Source organism: Thamnophis sirtalis, unplaced genomic scaffold, assembly GCF_051295495.1.
Source record: "Thamnophis sirtalis isolate CommonGarterSnake01/CBP01778 unplaced genomic scaffold, rThaSir2_p1.2 scaffold_10, whole genome shotgun sequence".
Taxonomy (NCBI): domain Eukaryota; kingdom Metazoa; phylum Chordata; class Lepidosauria; order Squamata; family Natricidae; genus Thamnophis; species Thamnophis sirtalis.
The window spans coordinates 2,168,300-2,186,905 of record NW_028261390.1 but is presented as its reverse complement, the minus strand read 5'-3'; the positions used below and the strand labels follow the sequence as shown (position 1 = coordinate 2,186,905).

The 18,606-nt window shown below is 48.7% G+C and overlaps 1 protein-coding gene across 1 annotated transcript in view; it reads right to left on the bottom strand.

Annotated features, from left to right (window-relative positions):
* Window positions 1-1,075: 1,075 nt before the first annotated feature.
* Window positions 1,076-18,606, bottom strand: part of LOC106540220 (transcription factor COE1) — a gene marked incomplete in the record, with an annotated part of 79,000 nt that continues 61,469 nt past the window's right edge. The window contains 5 exon segments of the mRNA XM_087723914.1: window positions 1,076-3,147; window positions 8,085-8,258; window positions 9,675-9,860; window positions 11,015-11,192; window positions 15,098-15,163. Of these exon segments, the coding sequence (XP_087580040.1) occupies window positions 3,116-3,147; window positions 8,085-8,258; window positions 9,675-9,860; window positions 11,015-11,192; window positions 15,098-15,163 (636 nt within the window).

The window sequence follows — 18,606 nt, the reverse complement described above, 5'->3', positions numbered from 1 at the left end:
CCTTGGCTTGATGGAAGCCCGTTGGCCGGTGATGTTGTTATGGTGAGGCAGCTGTGAAAACAGCTGCAGGAAGCAGTTTTCCGCCCCGCCCTCCTCCTTTCTATTTCCCTTCTCCGATACATACAGCTAGTCCTCGAATTCCCCACAGTTCGTTTTTGATTTTCCCTGTCCACAGAACAGGGGAGGTGAGCATTCGGCTGGCTATAAAATGGTCTGTTGAAGAAATCCTACACACAAGAAGAAAATTCAGCACAGGCATTCAGTTGTCCTCTGTAGAGAATTTGGAAGAGGATCGACTGATCCATTCCCATCCGAGAAGGGGTAAAATATGATTTGAACCTACAATTCCTCCCACTGTCCTCACCACTTTCTACAGAGCGGGGTTGTCAAACTCAAGGCCCACGGGCCAGATCCGACACACGGGGTGCTTAAATCTGATCCACGGGGCTGGCCTGGAAATAGCAAAGGACCAGCCCGCGGTGCCTCTGGCAGCCATAATTGCGCATGGGGTGTGTGTGTCCTGTGTGCTCTCCGTGTCCCTTTTTGGCTGGCAGAGTGCTGCAAGAACAACTGCCCGCAGCAGAGAACTACAGTGCTAATCCGGCCCTTGAAGAAATCCAGTTTGACACCCACCTCCCTGCTATAGAGGGACGACTAAGAGCATCCTATCATATGGCATTATTATCTGGTTTGGAAGCATTCCTGCTTCAGACAAGCAGACGGTGCAGAGAGTGGTGAGGACAGCAGAAAAGATTAGTCCAGGCCCCCCCTGCTAGAGCGTTGAGCGGGAATCCTAGAAAGGATCTTGGAGGTCATGTAGTTCAGCCCCTCTGCAAGAGTGTTGAGTGGGAATCATAGAATCTAGAACCGGAAGGAACCTTGGAAGTCATCTAGTCCAGCCCCCTGCTAGAGCATTGAAGGGGAATCCTAGAAGGGAACTTGGAGGTCATCTAGTCCAGCCCCCTGACCAAGGCAGGAGTCTTCATACCAACCCCAGACCTATTAAAAGGACAGAATGCTCTTTGGCACCCCGGAGACAGGAATCGGCTCCAAATTAAGAGAGGGACTTGCTGCAGGAGGCAATTAAAGTGGTATATTGATATATTCTAGGGCTTTTTCCTAAGAAATTGCAATAATGGTTCATTTACATGTGCTTACATTGGGGGAAAAAAATATAACAGTGCAGCCAGGGGATTTTAACCGACATAGGGTATCGTACAACAGGACATTATCACAGGACATACAATGAAGAGCATGAAGGAAGGAAGGAAGGAAGGAAGGAAGGAAGGAAGGATCAAAGGGAAACGCAAGAGAGAAAGAAAGACCAGGGAGAACATGAGACAAAGATAAATACACCGCAAACAGAACCTGGCCAGACAGATTAGGATCCCAACTTGGGAGGTTTTTTTTTTTTTTTGTCTCCGCAGTCTTTATTTACAGATATTTGCCCCCCCCCCCACACTTTTGCCGCTCGGAAATAAGGCTAGAAAAATAATGCAAGAGGCGGGGAGAGGAAGCTGACTCCCCAGGGGCCTGCTGAGCTCAGAGGTTGCTTTCGATGGGACTTGCAAAAGCCGCCCAGCTGGAAATCGGGGGTCCCGTTCTCCACCCCCCCCACCCCCTGCGCTCGCCTGGATCTCACTGTCTTATTTTCTCTTTTTGCTGTTGTCGTTTTGCAAAACGAAGAGAGAAAGAGACGACTAGGGAAAGGGATGACAAAGAATTGGCTGCGGTCAATTAAAAAAAAATCTCTCTCTCTCTCTTTTTGGTTTTAAAAAAGAACAGCGGGATGAAAAAAATTATTATTTAAAAAAAGCGTAAAACCCAAGTTTAAGTATTGGAGAGGGCTACTACGGATCCTTTTGAGGGGTGGGCGGGAGATGAAAGAATGTAAAAAAAAAACGGGGAAGGGGAAAAAAGAGAGAGGGGGGGGCTCTTGATGACTGTCGCTCAAATGCCTCTTTCGTCATTGTTTTCTGTCTCTTAAATACAGGGAGTCCTCGATTTGCAACGGTCCCCATTTAGTGACCGTTCAATGTTAGGACAGCGCTGGGAAAAAAGGACCCGTGATTGTTTTTCACACACAGGACTGGGGCAGCCCCTCCCACTCCGGGATCCTATTTATGACGGTCGCACAGCGTTCTGGTGGCGGGGGTGTGTGTCATGCGATTCCCCCCCCTTTTGGCGACCTCCTTGGGGAGGTTATAGATTCGCTTAACCACCGTGGGACTGACTTAACAGCGGCGGTGATTCGCTTAACCCCCGGGGGCGAGCAAGGTCGTAAAATGAGGCCTAAACTCACTCAGCCACAGAAGCCCCCTCTCCCCAAATTTGGGGCTACGCTGTGGTCATAAGTCGAGGACTACTGGGTCAGAAAGACAAGAAAGGCTTGGAAAGTTGGGAGCAGCTGAAGGTGGCTGCAGACAAGCCAGCGTTTGGCCAGGATGAAGGGGGTGGGTGGGCTGGGGGGGGGTGTGGACCTAATCCAAACCAGCTTGCTTTGCAAGGCAGTTTCTGGGGGGACCCAGGAGTCCTGGAGAGGGGGGGGGTGTTAGGGGGTAGTGGGAGGGCTGACGCTTGGAGTCTGGTTTGCATGGGGGTCTTTTCCTTCAGGTGTGGGGATGGACCCCCCCCATGAGCTTTTAAGTAAAGCAAACCTGCTGGGAATGGGAACCCCCCCCCCTCTTGGCCATGAGCAAGTCTCCCTGAGTGAGGGTCCCTGCCTGGGCGAGGGTCTCCCTCGGTCTCTTCGTGATCCTTCCACCAGAGGGGGACGGGATGGCCAAAGGACCCCTTCATGGAAGACGGTGGGGCTCTTATCCCTTTGCACGGTCTCTCTCCTCCCTGCTCCTCTTTAAGTAAGGAGCCCCCTCCCCAAATCCAGAGTTGTAGCTCTCCAAGGCTTCGGCCACCCTCCTTCAGCCACGATGCGGCCTGGACCGAAGAGAGGGGGGGGGTGTCTCGTGGGATGACGGGTCCAACCCATAACGTGGCAGTCACCGGGGATGAGGAGAATTCGGAAGCCAGGTCTTGCGCCCCGCGCCCAGGCATCCATTGGAGGGTCTCAAAAGTCCAAGTGCCGGTCAGTGTGCGTTGTCTTCCTCCCATCCCCGATTCACATGGGTGGGACAATCAGCCCCGACAGGCCTGGAAAAGAGAGAAGGTCTGAGTCAAATCCTAGAGAAGCTCAGTTGGCGCCATCAGAGAATAACACACCCACAACTTCTGGTGGCAAGTTGTTCCACTGGTCAACTGCTGTTGAGGAGCAATGCAGAAATCCAGGGTTCTCGGTTCTCCGGGTGAAATTCAACATGGAATAATAGGGGGTCGGAAGGGATCTTGGAGGTCTTCTAGTCCAACCCCCTGCTCAGGCAGGAGACCCTACACCGTTTCAGACAAATGGTTATCCAATCTCTTCTTAAAAACCTCCAGTAAGGGAGCACCCAGAACCTCTGGTGGCAAGCTGTTCCACTGGTTAATTGTTCTCACTGTCAGGATATTTCTCCTTAGTTCTAAGTTGCTTCTCTCCTTGATTAGTTTCCACCCATTGCTTCTTGTCCTGCCCTCAGGTGCTTTGGGGAATAGATTGCCCCCCTCTTCTCTGTGGCAGCCCCATAAATATTGGAGGGCTGCTGTCATCAGCCCTTCAGATAGCAATAACACTTAGCACTTTGACTTATATGCCGCTTCACATCCTTCTTTAAGCGGTTTGCAGAGTCAGCCTCTTGCTGACCCAACAATCTGGGTCCTCAATCTGAAGGATGGAAGAATGGAGCCTAGTGAGATTCGATCTGCCAAACTGAGGGCAGCCAGGGATCAACAGAAGTAGCCTGCAATACTGCACTCTAACCACCGCGCTACCGTGACTCGTGGTCATTGCAGAGTTTGGGAGCTAATGATGACAATGCTTCACTTATGACTTTGGATTCTTAAAAGTTAAGAACATAGAATAATAGTGTTGGAAGGGACCTTGGAGGTCTTCTAGTCCAGCCCCGTGCTCAAGCAGGAGGTTTTATACCATTCCAGACAAGTGACTGTTCAGTCTCTCCTTAAAAGCCTGCAGTGATGGAGCAGCCACAACTTCTGGAGGCAAGTTGTTCCACTGGTTAATTGTTCTCCCTGCCAGGAAACTTCTCCTTAGTTCTAAATTGCTTCTCTCCTCCATTAGTTTCCACCCATTGCTTCTTGTTCTACCCTCAGGTGCCTTGGAGGATAGCTTGACTCCCTCTTCTTTGGGGCAACCCCTGAGATATTGGAAGACTGTTATCATGTCTCCCCTAGTCCTTCTTTTCATTAAACTAGACCTACCCAATTCCAAAGGAGATATGCCATCATGACTCTTGAGTTATGGCCAGCTTCATAAGCCTGGGCACCCCCAAATTTGCACACAAGACTGTCCAGGTTCTGTCCCAATGCTGCTTTTTCCAAAAGGCAATTGGGCTTTCTTGTTTTATTTTTTTGAAAACGTTTCGCTTCTCATCCAAGAAGCTTCTTCGCTTCTTCTCTCAGTTGGACCTGAAGAAGCTTCTAGGATGAGAATTAAAAGGTCTTCAAAATTGGATTGCATCCTTCAGGCCATTCATTCCTCTTTTTGGACCGCATCCCGCAGTCATTCCTGGCTGTCTCTTGGCGAGATCAAATGTTAAGTCTTCTAGTCCAACCCTCTGCTCGAGGCAGGAACCCCCCGGGCCATCGCAGCCAAATGATTAGATTAGATTTAGTTTATTTGTATGTCGCCCTTCTCCGGGAGGGACTCAGGGCAGCGAACAACTCAAAGGGGGAAAGGGGAACATAAAACACAATACACGTGATTAAAATAAACAAGAATCACACAGCCATACCAGTCGAGAGGGGAGGGGAACTCATCAACCCCAGGCCTGCTGGCACAGCCAGGTTTTGACGGCTTTCTAGAAGGCCTGGAGAGAGGTGAGGGTCCGAATCTCTGCGGGGAGTTCATTCCAAAGGGCCGGAGCTGTTACAGAGAAGGCCCTCCCCCGGGTGGTAGCCAGATGGCATTGGCTGGTGGACGGAAACCGGAGGAGGCCAACCCTGTGCGATCTAATGGGTCTTTGGGAGGTAATTGGCAGCAGGCGGTCTCTCAAGTACCCAGGTCCAATACCATGAAGGGCTTTATAAGTGACGACTAGCACCTTGAAGCGTATCCGGAGACCGATCGGTAACCAGTGCAGCTCGCGGAGGATAGGTGTAACGTGGGTGTACCGAGGTGCACCCACAATCGCTCACGCGGCTGCATTCTGGATGAGCTGGAGTCTCCGAATACTCTTCAAGGGCTGCCCCATGTAGAAATGTTTGTCCATACCTGGCCATACATAGTTACATCCACCTAAGTATCTACCTTCCCCTGTCCTCATTCTGGTGGAGAATGCAGGTGCTTATGAGGCTGTGGCAGAGGGCTAATCAGGGTGGGAGGAGCAATGGAGGGAGGGAAGGAGAGAGAGAGACAGACAGACAGACAGACAGACAGAGCGGAGAAGGCAAAACAGTGGAAGGAGGGAAGGAACATACTGTGATTAAGAGTAAGCCAATCCTTGGAGTGACCGAGAGGCGGTTTGAAACTTGTCTGCAGAATCCTCAAAGGGTTGGTCTGGTTGGTGGGATCGAGAAAGCAGCGAGCAGGGAGGGAGGGAGGGAAGGAAGGAGGGAAAGGAAGGAAGAATGGGAAAGAGAAAAAAGAAGGAAAGAAAGATGACAGAGATGAAACAGTGAAGGCAGGAGGGAGGGAGGGGAGGAAGGAAGGAAAGAGAAAGAGAAAAAGAAAGGAAAAAAGGATGAGGCAGATGAAAGAGGGAGGGAGGGGGAGGAAGGAAAAAAAAGAAAGAGGAAAGGAGATAGGGAGGAAGGAGGGAGGGGGAAGAGAGAAAGGGATGAAGGAAAGAAGGAAGGAGAGACAAAAAAGGAAAGAGGGATGAGATAGATGAAAGGGGGAGGGAGAGGGAGAAAGGAAGGAAAAATAAAAAGGAAAGAAAGAGGGGGGGAGGGGGGAGAAAGGGAGGGGAAAGAGAAAAATATGAAGGAAAGAAGGAGAAAGAGAAAAAGAAAAGAGAGAAGGATGAGACAGATGAAAGAGGGAGGGGGAGGAAGGAAGGGAATAAAGGAAAGAAAAAGGAAAGGAGAGAGGAAGGAAGGATGAAATGAGGGAGGAGGGTAGGAGTGAGAGAAGGGAAGAGCGAAAGCGAGGAAGGAAGGAAGGATGAAGGAAGTAAGTTAGAAGAGAAAAAGGAAGGATGGATGAGACAGATGAAACAGAAGGAAGGGTAGGAAGAAGGAAGGAAGCAAGGGAGAAAAAGGCAAGAGAGAGAGAGAGGAAGGAAGGAAGGAAGGAAGGAAGGAAGGAAGGAAGGAAGGAAGGAAGGAAGGAAAAAGCAAGGAAAGAGAAAGCAAGAAATAAAGATAAAAAGAGTTAGAAAAGTACAAAAAACTGCAGTAAAGACACACTTGAGACGCTATGAAGAAATATTCCTCTCCATAAAAGACCTTATCCTGCAGATTTCCCCCATTTCCTTTCCTCATAGGAGAGATTTAAGGTGCTCTGAAGGAAGGGGATGGGAAAAAGCACCACAAGGAAATCCCTGGGAGGAAGCTGCTTCGTCTGGTAGCTCTTCAGCTTCGTGGAAAGGAGGTAGGGCAGTTCTTGGGGGACTTGGCTGAGTTGGAAACAACACTGTCCACGGAGGGTTTGGGGAAATTCAAATCTCCGTTACCGGTCAGCCCAGACAACAAACCGGTCCTCATTGAGGCCCCGCTTGGCTGAAAGCTCTTCATTTTGAAAACCAGGAGAGGAATTTCAGCTTTAGCTGCGCGGAAGAACATTTCAACATTCCGCCAGCCTGACAGCCCTTTGGGGTGAAGAGGGGAGCCCCCCCCCCCGCTTCTCCCCAAAAGTGTGTTTATTCCTGTCCATCTAGGACCCACTTTGGGGGCGATGGAAGATGCCTCTTAAGGCAAATTCGACTTTCTTTCACGGAAAGGCTCTCTGCTTAGACATCTCATATTTTGTAATTATTATTTTTAAAAATCTAAAAAAATAATAATTCCTGGTTTACTACATGCCAAGGGTAGATTCTACTAGTGTTTTTCAACCTTGAGCACTTGAAGAGGGGTGGACTTCAACTCCCAGAATTCCCCCAGCCAGCGCATGCATGCGCTGGCTGGGGAATTCTGGGAGTTGAAGTCCACCCCTCTTCAAGTGCCCGAGAGTCAGGCGTACAGCCATTTTTTTCTTTTGCCACACTTTCTATTATTCTACTGTGCATTTTCTATTGTGGGAAAATGGGATTGTACGGAGCGAGATGATAGGTAGCCATAACAACATTCTTTCTAGAAAACCAAGGTCATCCTTTGTCTCTGCACCTCTGCACCTGACCGGAACTGGATGGGTGGAAGTTGCCAGCATGGCAGTGGGGAGATTGGACCATGGGATGGGCTTGTGGGTGTGGGGGGCAAGATCTTGAACTTTCAACTGGGGGGGGAAGCTTTCAGATTCCCAGATGTGCCAACATGGCTCTCTTCATCAATTGGAACTTTGAGGAATCCTTTGTCTTGGACTCTGATTTAATTTTGGATGCTATTTGGAATCCCTGACACCGAGGTTGAAAAAACACTGCCCTAGATTAGACAGGTAGTCCTCGACGTACGACCACAATGGAGCCCCAAGTTTCTGTTCTGAAGTGCCGCATTTCTTCAGTCAGCTTCACTTTACGACCGTTCTTGCCTCAGTTGTTAAGTGAATCACTGCAGTCGTTAAGTCAGTCCCCCGGTTGTTGAGTGAATCTGGCTTCCCCATGGACTTTGCTTGTCGGAAGGCCGCCACAGGGCACCACGCGACCCCGGGACACTAAAACCGTCATAAACACGAGTCGGTTGTGAAGCGTCTGAATTTTGACCATGTGGATGCTGCAATGGTCATAAGTGTGAGAAACGACCATGTCGCTTTTACCAGTGCCGCTGTGGCTTCGAACGGTCACTAAAGGCATTGTCGTAAGTCGAGGGCTACCTGTGCCGTAAGGGTGAGATTGCAAGGGTCACCAGGGTGGGGAGTCTGGTTTGAAGAGAAGCCCACTTACCTTGCAGGCCGGTCCCGTTGGCGCTGGTGCAATTGGGGGGCGGGGAGGCCTGGGGCCGGACAACGGGGGCAAAGGCGCTTTTCTGCTTGACGGCCGAGATCATGTTGACCGGGGAGAAGGAGAAGACACCGGCGGGGGTGGAGGAAGCCCCCAGGGGTGGGCTCGATGGCATGACTGGAGGGCGGAGGGGAGAGAAGGATACACGTCAGTACAGCAGACGAGGGGGAGGGGTGTCTCGAGTCCCAGGAAGGAAGGGGTCTGGCTTCCTCCTCCTCCTCCTCTCTGCAAACCCCACAGTCTTCTAGCACTGATGATGTAACCTAGGTGGGCTATGAAACGTCTGGAAGAAAACCACCAAGCTCATAGAGCACCAAGGACCCCACAGTCTTTTTCCTCCTCCTCCTCCTCCTCCTCCTCCTCCTCCTCCTCCTCTTCCTCCTCCTCCTCCTCCTCCTCCTCCTCCTCCTTCTCTCTGCAACCCCACTCCCTTCTACAACTGATGGCGTTCCCTAGTTGGCTCATGAAACATCTGCAAGAAAACCTCCAAGCTCAGAGAGCACCAAGGACCCCACAATTGTCCTCCTCCTTCTCCTCCTCCTCCTTCTCCTCCTCCTCCTCCTCCCTGCAAACCCCACTCCCTTCTAAAACTGATGATGTTCCCTAGTTGGGTCATAAAACGTCTGCAAGAAAACCTCCAAGCTCAGAGAGCATCAAGGACCCCCAGTTCTCCTCCTCCTCCTCCTCCTCCTCCTCCTCCTCCTCCTCCTCCTCCTCCTCAGAGAGCATCAAGGACCCCACAGTCTTCTTCCTCCTTTTCCTCTTCCTCCTCCTCCTCCTCCTCCTCCTCCTCCCTGCAAACCCCACTCCCTTCTAAAACTGATGATGTTCCCTAGTTGGGTCATAAAACGTCTGCAAGAAAACCTCCAAGCTCAGAGAGCACCAAGGACCCCACAATTGTCCTTCTTCCTCCTCCTCCTCCTCCTCCTCCTCCTCCTCCTCCTCCTCCTCCTCCTCCTCCTTCTCTCTGCAACCCCACTCCCTTCTACAACTGATGGCGTTCCCTAGTTGGCTCATGAAACATCTGCAAGAAAACCACGGAGTTCAGAGAGCAGAGTTCCACCTGTTCTTCTGCCTCACTTGATGTCTGACTCCGAAGCAGAGGTGGGTTGCTACCAGTTCGGGAGAACCGTTAGTGGAAATTGTGACTGGGTCGCCGAACTGGTAGGGCCCGCAGGCTCGCCACGCCCACGAACTGGTTCCCTGGTCACCGTGGCATGTTTTTTTTTGATAGTTTCAGTGTTCTGTCCATGCGCAGATCTATTTTGCAAATTGGGCACGAACCGAACTGACAGTAACGCCAGCAGAAACCCACCTCTGCTCTGAAGATAGTTATAACTGTCGGACAGCCCTGGGACCCCCTCTCCCTCCGACGCAGAACCCTCGTCAGAGCCTTCCCCAGACTACAAGACCGGCCCAGATTCCCCCCCACCCAACCGCCTCATTGTCAAAACATTGTGTGGAGTCCACAGCAAGTAATGAATCCAACTGGTGCCCAGTTGTTGGTCTCTACCACATAGCGCTGATACTCACTGGCATAGGGGGAGTTGGCAGTGGAGCCGTTGAGGAAACTGGGCGAGCCTGGAACCCCAAGGCCAGTCATGGTGGCGCCTGCGTAACCGTTCATGCTAGATGTGATGGTGTTGTAGTTACTCTGCTGTGGGGTGGAGCTGGGCACGTAGCTCCGGGGCGAGACGCTGCTTGCGCTGCGCGGGTATCCTGGTATTTCAGGCGGAGAGAAAATAAATAAATAAATCAAAACACAGGTAGTCCTCCACTTACGGCAGTTCGTTTAGAGTTACAATGGCAGTGGGAAAAAAGGGACATATTTTTCATACTCGGGAGCGTGAAACTTTCCCTCCGATCAAAATTCGGACACTTGGCAACTGACCCGTATTTATGACACGTGACCCACTTTTGTGACTTTCTGAGGAGCAAAGTCAACGGGGAATCCAAACTCACTTAGCCGTGTAGCTAATTTAGCGAATGCAAGGGTTCACTTAACAACGGTGGCAGGAAAAGTCGTAAAGGGGGGTAAAACCCGCTTCACCGATGTTTCACTCAGCGCGCATAAATTTTGGACTCGGTTGTGGTCATAACTCAAGGCCGCCTGTACTCTCTGACCCACAGGGAACTGGGGAGGAGAAGAACCCCCAGCAGATGGCGCTTAAGGTGGGCTGGCAAATGGAGCTTCCAGCTTTAGGAGTTGTCTACCCCCCCCCCCCCCTTTCCACAGATTATTAGGAGGTTCATGCGATGGGCGTCATCAGCTGGGATGGCTCCAAGGACAGTAGTTGGCGTTCTCGACTTACGACCGCAATGGAGACCCAAAATGTACGCCGTTGCTGTTGTCAAGCGAGATGCCCTCCGTGGCCGCCTCACTCAGTGACTGCAGTCCTGGCTCTCCCCATTGAAGCCATCGGAGAAAATTGCACACGGCAGTCACGCTGGCAACCCGACAAAACTTTGAACAAATTGCGGGGGCACCCAGATCGCCAACTTACGAGCGGGCAGGGCAGGGGCACGGCAACGGTCGTAAGTTCAAGTACCTATCAAACGTTCCTTCATTCAGCGGTCTCATCATAGCAATAGCAGTTAGACTTATATACCGCTTCCTAGGGCTTTCAGCCCTCTCTAAGCGGTTTACAGAGTCAGCAAATTGCCCCCACAATCTGGATCCTCATTTCACCCACCTCGGAAGGATGGAAGGCTGAGTCAACCTTGAGCCGGTGAGATTAGAACCGCCGAACTGCAGATAGCAGTCAGCTGAAGTGGCTGCAGTACTGCACTCTAACCACTGTGCCACCTCGGCTCTTATCATTTTGAACATTCGGGGAATGAAAGGTCGCTAAGTGAGGACTTCCTTGGCCTACCTTGTTCCGAGCCCTGAGTGGACTCGCTGATGTTGATGGCCAGCTGGCTCCCAAAGGAGTTGACGCCCATCATGCCCGAGTGCCCATGGTTCCCGGCCAGGGACGTCAGCTGGTTAGGGTTGCGCGGGACGCTGTACAAGGCTTCGGCGATATCGGCTGCCCGTTTCAAGATGATGTCCTGTTTGGGGGCGAGAGATCAGTCCACGTCATGGTGGTGGTGGGCGGCTGCTCAGGACACTCCCTTTCCCAGCCTTGCAGTCCCTCCAAAGTGTCGGGAATGCCACTGGCTGGGGATGCTGGGTATTGGGAGTCCCAGCATATCCAGGAAGGGGTGCTGCAAAATCCTTTCGGGCTCAAGCAGAGAGGATGGGAGAGCTAGAAGGGTGGCTGGGGGAAAAAAGAAGATTTTTCAAGGGCCTCCAAAGGGGGAAGGAGTTTGGACCAGGAAAGAGCCAGGTTCAAATCCTCCCTCAATATGGAAGCTTCAACCGCTGAGGGGAAAAACAGACTCAGCTGTCATGATCCCCTAATAAATCCACTAAAAGGCACGGATGGGGCAATAGCAATAGCAGTTAGACTTATATACCGCTTCCTAGGGCTTTCAACCCTCTCTAAGTGGTTTTACAGAGTCAGCATATCGCCCCCACAGTCTGGGTCCTCATTTCACCCAGATAGATAGATAGATAGATAGATAGATAGATAGATAGATAGATAGATAGATAGATAGATAGATAGATAGATGATAGATAGATAGATAGATAGATAGATAAGTTAGATAGATAAGATAGATAGATAAGTTAGATAGATAAGATAGATAGAGATAAGATAGATAAGAGATAGATGATAGATAGATAAGATAGATAAGATAGGTAAGATAGATAGATGATAGATAGATAAGATAGTTAGAGATAGATAGATAGATGATAGATAGGTGATAGATAGATGATAGATAGATGATAGATAGATAAGAGATAAGATAGTTAGTTAGTTAGTTAGATAGATAGATATAGATAAGTTAGATAGATAAGATAGACAGATAAAGACATGATAGATAGATAGATAGATAGATAGATAGATAGATAGATAGATAGATAGATAAGATACATAAGATAGATAGATAAAATAGATAGATAGATAAGATAGTTAGATAGATAGATGATATAGATAGCAATAGCAGTTAGACTTAGGTATATACCGCTTCATAGGGCTTTCAGCCCCCTCTAAGCGGTTTACAGAGTCAGCATATCGCCCCCAACAACAATCTGGGTCCTCATTTTACCCACCTCGGAAGGATGGAAGGCTGAGTCAACCCTGAGCCGGTGAGATTTGAACAGCCGAACTGCAGATCACAGTCAGCTGAATAGGAATCTGGAGCTGGAAAATGTCAGTTTTGCTCTAGTGGTTAAGGCATCACGTTAGGAAAAAAAAAAGGAGATGGTGAGTTCTAGTCCCACCTTAGGCACGAAAGGCATCTTGATGACTTTGGCCAAATCACCAGGAGACTGTGAGTTCTAGTCCCGCATTAGCCATGAAAGCCAGCTGGGGGGGGACTTTGGGTCTATCGCCAGGAGACGGTGAGTTTCTATTTTTTCCTTTAGGGCACAAAAGCCAATTAGAGCGAATCAGGAGAGTCAAGGAGAGAAGCAAACTGGAATTAAGGAGAAACTTCCTAAGAGTGAGGACAGTTAACAGTTAACCAGCGGAACAGCTTGCCACCAGAAGCTGTGGGTGGTCCCATCCACCAGAGGCTTTCAAGAAGAGATTAGACAGCCATGTGTCTGGAACAGTAGAGGGAGTTGGACTAGAAGACCTCCGAGGTCCCTTCCAGCCCAAGGATTCTTCGTTCTAAAAAGATTGAAAGGGAATCTACTTTTCGGAAATCCCTTTTCCGCCTCAAATGGGGAGTTCGCATGGACAAACTTACCCCACTTTAAAGGCAACCCTGCTTAATTCCACCTTCTTAAGCGATGGATGTCACATGTAGCCAGGCCTCAACCCTTCTCACCTGCTTGGCCTGACCTGACACCTCCTCAGCATCACAGCTACATCCGCCCAGGTGTTGGGAGCCATGACTGAGCTGTGAAAACACTGGCTGGATCTTGCGTGGGGGGGGGGAAGGGGGGGTTAAGGAAGCAGGGAGCTGTTCGAAGCTGGTTACTTAATCGCCCTGGAATTCCTGATGACAAACAGATGTTGGCTTGGGAGCCAGATGTTTGTGGGCGCCCAGCCAGAGCAGTGCAAGGTTCTGGGGAAAACTCTCTCTCTGTCTCTCTCTCTCTCTCTGTCTCTCTCTCTCTGTGTCTCTCTGTCTCTCTCTGTCTCTGTCTCTCTCTGTCTCTGTCTCTCTCTCTCTGTCTCTCTCTCTGTCTCTGTCTCTCTCTCTCTCTGTCTCTCTCTGTCTCTCTCTCTCTCTGTGTCTCTCTGTCTCTCTCTCTCTCTCTGTCTCTCTCTGTCTCTGTCTCTCTCTGTGTGTCTCTCTGTCTCTCTCTGTCTCTCTCTCTCTCTGTCTCTGTCTCTCTCTTTGAGTGTTTGTGTTTGTATGTATGTGTGTGTGTGTGTTGAGGGTAGCAAGCAAGATCCAAGAAATGGAAATAATTATCTGCACAGATAAAGAACGAGGGGGTGGGTGGTGGGTGGGAGAGATATTGGATTTCTGGGAATCTTGGGATCTTGCATCAAAAACAAGTGTCTTCACATCTGCGGGTCCACAGCTGGATTTGCAAGTTGGGGTGTGTTTCATGTGTTTGCAGCCAGCTGGAGCTGGGGAATGAATCTTCTGCAGAGGGTCCTTGTCCAACCTGGGGGCCTGAGGCATGGTGGGAATTTGTAGTCTAGCAAGTTTGGAAAGTTCCAGGTGGGAAAAGTTTGGGATTTCTGTGTCCCAAGGAGGCACCTTGGTAGCTTTGCCTGTTTCGCCCAGGTATGGTTGCAAAAAAACTCAGATAACCTCCAGGTGGCCTTAAAAAGATCCAGAAAAATAATTCCCTCTGGTCTTCGAGGCCATCTCTGGTGGTCCTACTTCCATCCCTTACCTTCACCAGGTATAGCTGACAAAACCCAGAGATCCTCGATGTAGATCCTTGGCTAACCAGGAACAAGTTGAATCACGATAACCGAATTTCTTTCCTTTTTGGTTGGAAAGCAAATTCCACCTTATCTGAGTACCTTTCATGCCTAAAGCAGGACTAGAACTCACTGGTCTCCTGGTGAGGGGCCCAAAGTCACCCAGATGGCTTTCATGCTTGAAGACGGCACTAGAACTCAATCTCTCTCTGGGTGATTGGCCCAAAGTCACCCAGACTGATTTCATGCCTAAGGCAGGACTAGAACTCACCGGTCTCCTGGTGATTGGCCTGAAGTCCCCCAGCTGGCTTTCATGCCTAAGGCAGGACTAGAACTCACCATCTCCTGGTGATTGGCCTGAAGTCACCCAGCTGGCTTTCATGCCTAAGGCAGGACTAGAACTCACTGTCTCCTGGTCACTGAGCCAAAGTCTCCCAGCTGGCTTTGTGCCTAAAAGGCAGGACTAGAACTCACCGTCGCCTGGTTTTTGGCCTGGCGCCTTCAGCACTATACCAAACTGGCTCTCTTTGTATGACTTAGGAGCTATGTGCCATATGGAAAATTAAAATAATAAAACAAAACAAGAAATAAATTAAATAAAAATAAAACGATTTATAAGGAGGGGGTGGAATCCCCAGGTATGTGGACTTGCTAAGTTTGAGTTAGAGCCTGGTTGTTTCATCCATTCAGACCTGATGGACCAAGAAGACAGGGATGGACCACTAAACTTCATTGGGGCATCGGTTAACTAGACCAGTGTTTTTCAACCTTGGCAACTTGAAGATGTCCGGACTTCAACTCCCAGAATTCCCCAGCCAGCATTCGCTGGCTGGGGAATTCTGGGAGTTGAAGTCCGGACATCTTCAAGTTGCCAAGGTTGAAAAACACTGAACTAGACCCATTAATGACCATGGACAACCTTGCCCTGATGTTCACCAGATGTTAAACCGAAGCGGGGTGTTGCTGGCCTCCCTCTGCTCTTCCCCAATGCCGGGGGTGGGGGAGGGTAGGGAGACTTACTTGGTTATTGTGGGGCATCCCATACAAAGCCTCCACCAGATCGGCTGCTCTTTTCAGCAGGACTTCCTACGGGAGAGAGACACGGCTGAGATAAATACCTTGTTAACAAACCCTGTTAAAGAAGAACGCTTTCGATGGGAAATAACTCCAGAGGGTTGAACAAACCAGCTTGCTCCAACTTCATTAAATTAAAAATAACTTAATTAAAGCTTAACCGATCAGCTTAATTCCAACCTGGGATTAAGGAGAAATTCCCTGACAAGTGAGAACAATGAACCAGTGGAACAGCCGGCCACCAGAAGTTGTGGGTGTGCTTCATCGCTGGAGGTTTTTAAGAAGAGACTGGACAGCCAGTTGTCTGAAATGGTATAGTGTCTCCTGCTTCAGCAGTGGGTTGGGCTAGAAGACCTCCAAGGTCCCTTCCAACTCTATCCTGATTGATTGGTTGAGATCAGAAAAGTCCAATTAAGCTGTAAAGCAGGAGTGTCCAATTTTGGTGACTTTAAAACCTGCGGACATTCTGGGAGTTGAAGTCCACCAAGGTCTAAAAGTCACCAAAATTGGACACTCCTGCTGTAAAACAGAATTCATGGAACAGCTTGAAATAAAGAGAAAAAAAAACCATTAGCGGTTTTGGAGGGTCAGCTGTTCACACGATCTAGCAGGCCACCCTTCTTCCTCTCCTGGAGACCTTCCAGACACGTTGTGCTCCCTCCCTGATCTTCCTAGGGTTCCTGGCCAAAACATCTGGCAGGCATCCAGCGGCCGGAAGGGTTCTTTGCAAAGATCGGACAGCTGTGGAGACCGTCGGATGCATTCAGTACATCACAACGAGACCAACGCTTTGTGTGCATTTCGACAGGGGGACGCCCCCCCCCCAATGACCCCAGTGCGTCCGCCTACGGTATTGGCCCTCGGCAACTCCATCTGGTGATGATGGGATCTTTCCTTGGGCCCCCTTCCTCTTGCCAAAAACTGGGCCCAGGCGCCTTCTCTCACTTCTGCATTCCAAGAATCAGGATGGAGTTTGTGGCTTGGGGTGTGGCTGTTACGATTTGTGGTGGAACACAGCAGCTCATCAAAGCTCCACTTGTATTCCGCTCCCCCCCCCCACACCTCCCGAACCGAAGTTTATCAACGTGGGAGAGAAATTGAATGCATCCGGAGGCGGCCTTGGCAGTGTTGACCGAGAAGGGATGCCAACAATTCTTCCAATTTCAAGGATTGTTCTTGATGTTGTTGTTGTGCGTGAGGTGGTCGTCTTTGGTTGGATCACAAAGCCATCGCTTTGCTTGGATGGAAACCAGCTGAAAAATTGTGGGGGCTATGCAAATTTTTCCTCCTCCTCCTCCTCCTCCTCCTCCTCCTCCTCCTCCTCCTCCTCCTCCTCCTCCTCCTCCTGTCTCTTCCTCCTCCTCTTCCTTCCTCTGCCTTTTCCTGCTTCTCCTGTTTCTTGTTTCTCTTCTTCCTCCTCCTCTTCCTCTTTCTTTTCTTCCTTTTCTTCCTCCTCCCCCTTTCGTTCCTCCTCCCCTGCCTTTTCCTGCTCCTCTTCCTCCTCTTCCTTCTCTATAGTGATATAGATAGATAGATAGACACAGACAGACAGACAGATAGATATATATTTAGAGATAGATAAATAGATAGATAGACAGAGAGAGAGAGAGAGAGAGAGAAATAAAAAGAGATGCAGAGAGAAGAAGAAATTGTGAGAGATAGATAGATAGATAGATAGATAGATAGATAGATAGATAAAAAGAGATGCAGAAAGAAAAAGAAATAGTGATATAGATAGATAGATAGATAGATAGATAGATAGATAGATAGATAGATAGATAGATAGACAGATATATATATATAGAGAGAGAGAGAGATAGATAAATAGATAGACAGAGAGAGAGAGAGAGAGAGAGAGAGAGAAATAAAAAGAGATGCAGAGAGAAGAAGAAATAGTGATATAGATAGATAGATAGATAGATATTTAGAGATAGATAGATAGATAGATAGATAGATAGATATTTAGAGATAGATAGATAGATAGATAGATAGATAGATAGATATTTAGAGATAGATAGATAGATAGATAGATAGATATTTAGAGATAGATAGATAGATAGATAGATAGATATTTAGAGATAGATAGATAGATAGATAGATATTTAGAGATAGATAGATAGATAGATAGATAGATAGATAGATAGATAGATAGATAGATAGATATTTAGAGATAGATAGATAGATAGATAGATAGATAGATAGATATTTAGAGATAGATAGATAGATAGATAGATATTTAGAGATAGATAGATAGATAGATAGATAGATATTTAGAGATAGATAGATAGATAGATATTTAGAGATAGATAGATAGATATAGATAGATAGATAGATAGATATTTAGAGATAGATAGATAGATAGATAGATAGATAGATATAGATAGATAGATAGATAGATATAGATAGATAGATAGATAGATATTTAGAGATAGATAGATAGATAGATATAGATAGATAGATAGATAGATATTTAGAGATAGATAGATAGATAGATAGATAGATAGATAGATAGATAGATATTTAGAGATAGATAGATAGATATTTAGAGATAGATAGATAGATAGATAGATAGATAGACAGACAGACAGATGATAGATAGATAGATAGATAGATATTTAGAGATAGATAGATAGATATAGATAGATAGATAGATAGATAGATAGATAGATAGATAGATAGATATTTAGAGATAGATAGATAGATAGAAATAAAAAGATGCAGAGAGAAGAAGAAATTGTGAGATAGATAGGTAGGTAGGCAGGCAGGCAGGCAGGGATGACAGACTGAGCTGTGGCATAACAGGGTCTGATTGCAGATACAGGTAGTCCTCGACTTAACAAACCATTCATTTAGAGACTCTTTTGACTTTGCTTGTCGCAAAACGGCTGGAAGGTCAGAAAGAAGGGTGATCGCATGAGCCCCCCCCCCAGTTGCCAAGTGCCCAACTTTTGACCAGGGGACCCTGGGGATGCTGAGCCAGTTGCAAAGTGTGAGGACACCTTTGGGACAACCAGTTGGGCGGCTCATTTTTCAGGCTCGTCGTGACTCTGTCGCTAAGCACATGGCTATAAGGCGAGGACTCCCCTGTAACCCTGTTTGGAAAGAAGGAACACCATCGCTGGACAATTCCCTGGCACAGGTTGGAAAGGTTTTGGACCTGAGCTCGACCCCCCACCACCACCACCACCCCCTGCCCACCCACTCCACTTTTCCTTCTCCCGGCTTCCCGACAACCGAGAGACCAACCGTCCGGCTCTCCGGACCGTACATCAGGACCTCAAGGCTATTGGATAGCTGTCAAGCTAAGTGGCAACCATCACGGCCACTTGCTCTTCTGCCTTCGGCAATCTCTCCCCGATCAATACCGTAATGGAGCAGGGAGGGGAGGAGGGAGGCTGCCGGCCCTTTTCGGCACACTGAGCCCCCACCCCCACCCCCACCCTCGCGTGAAGGCA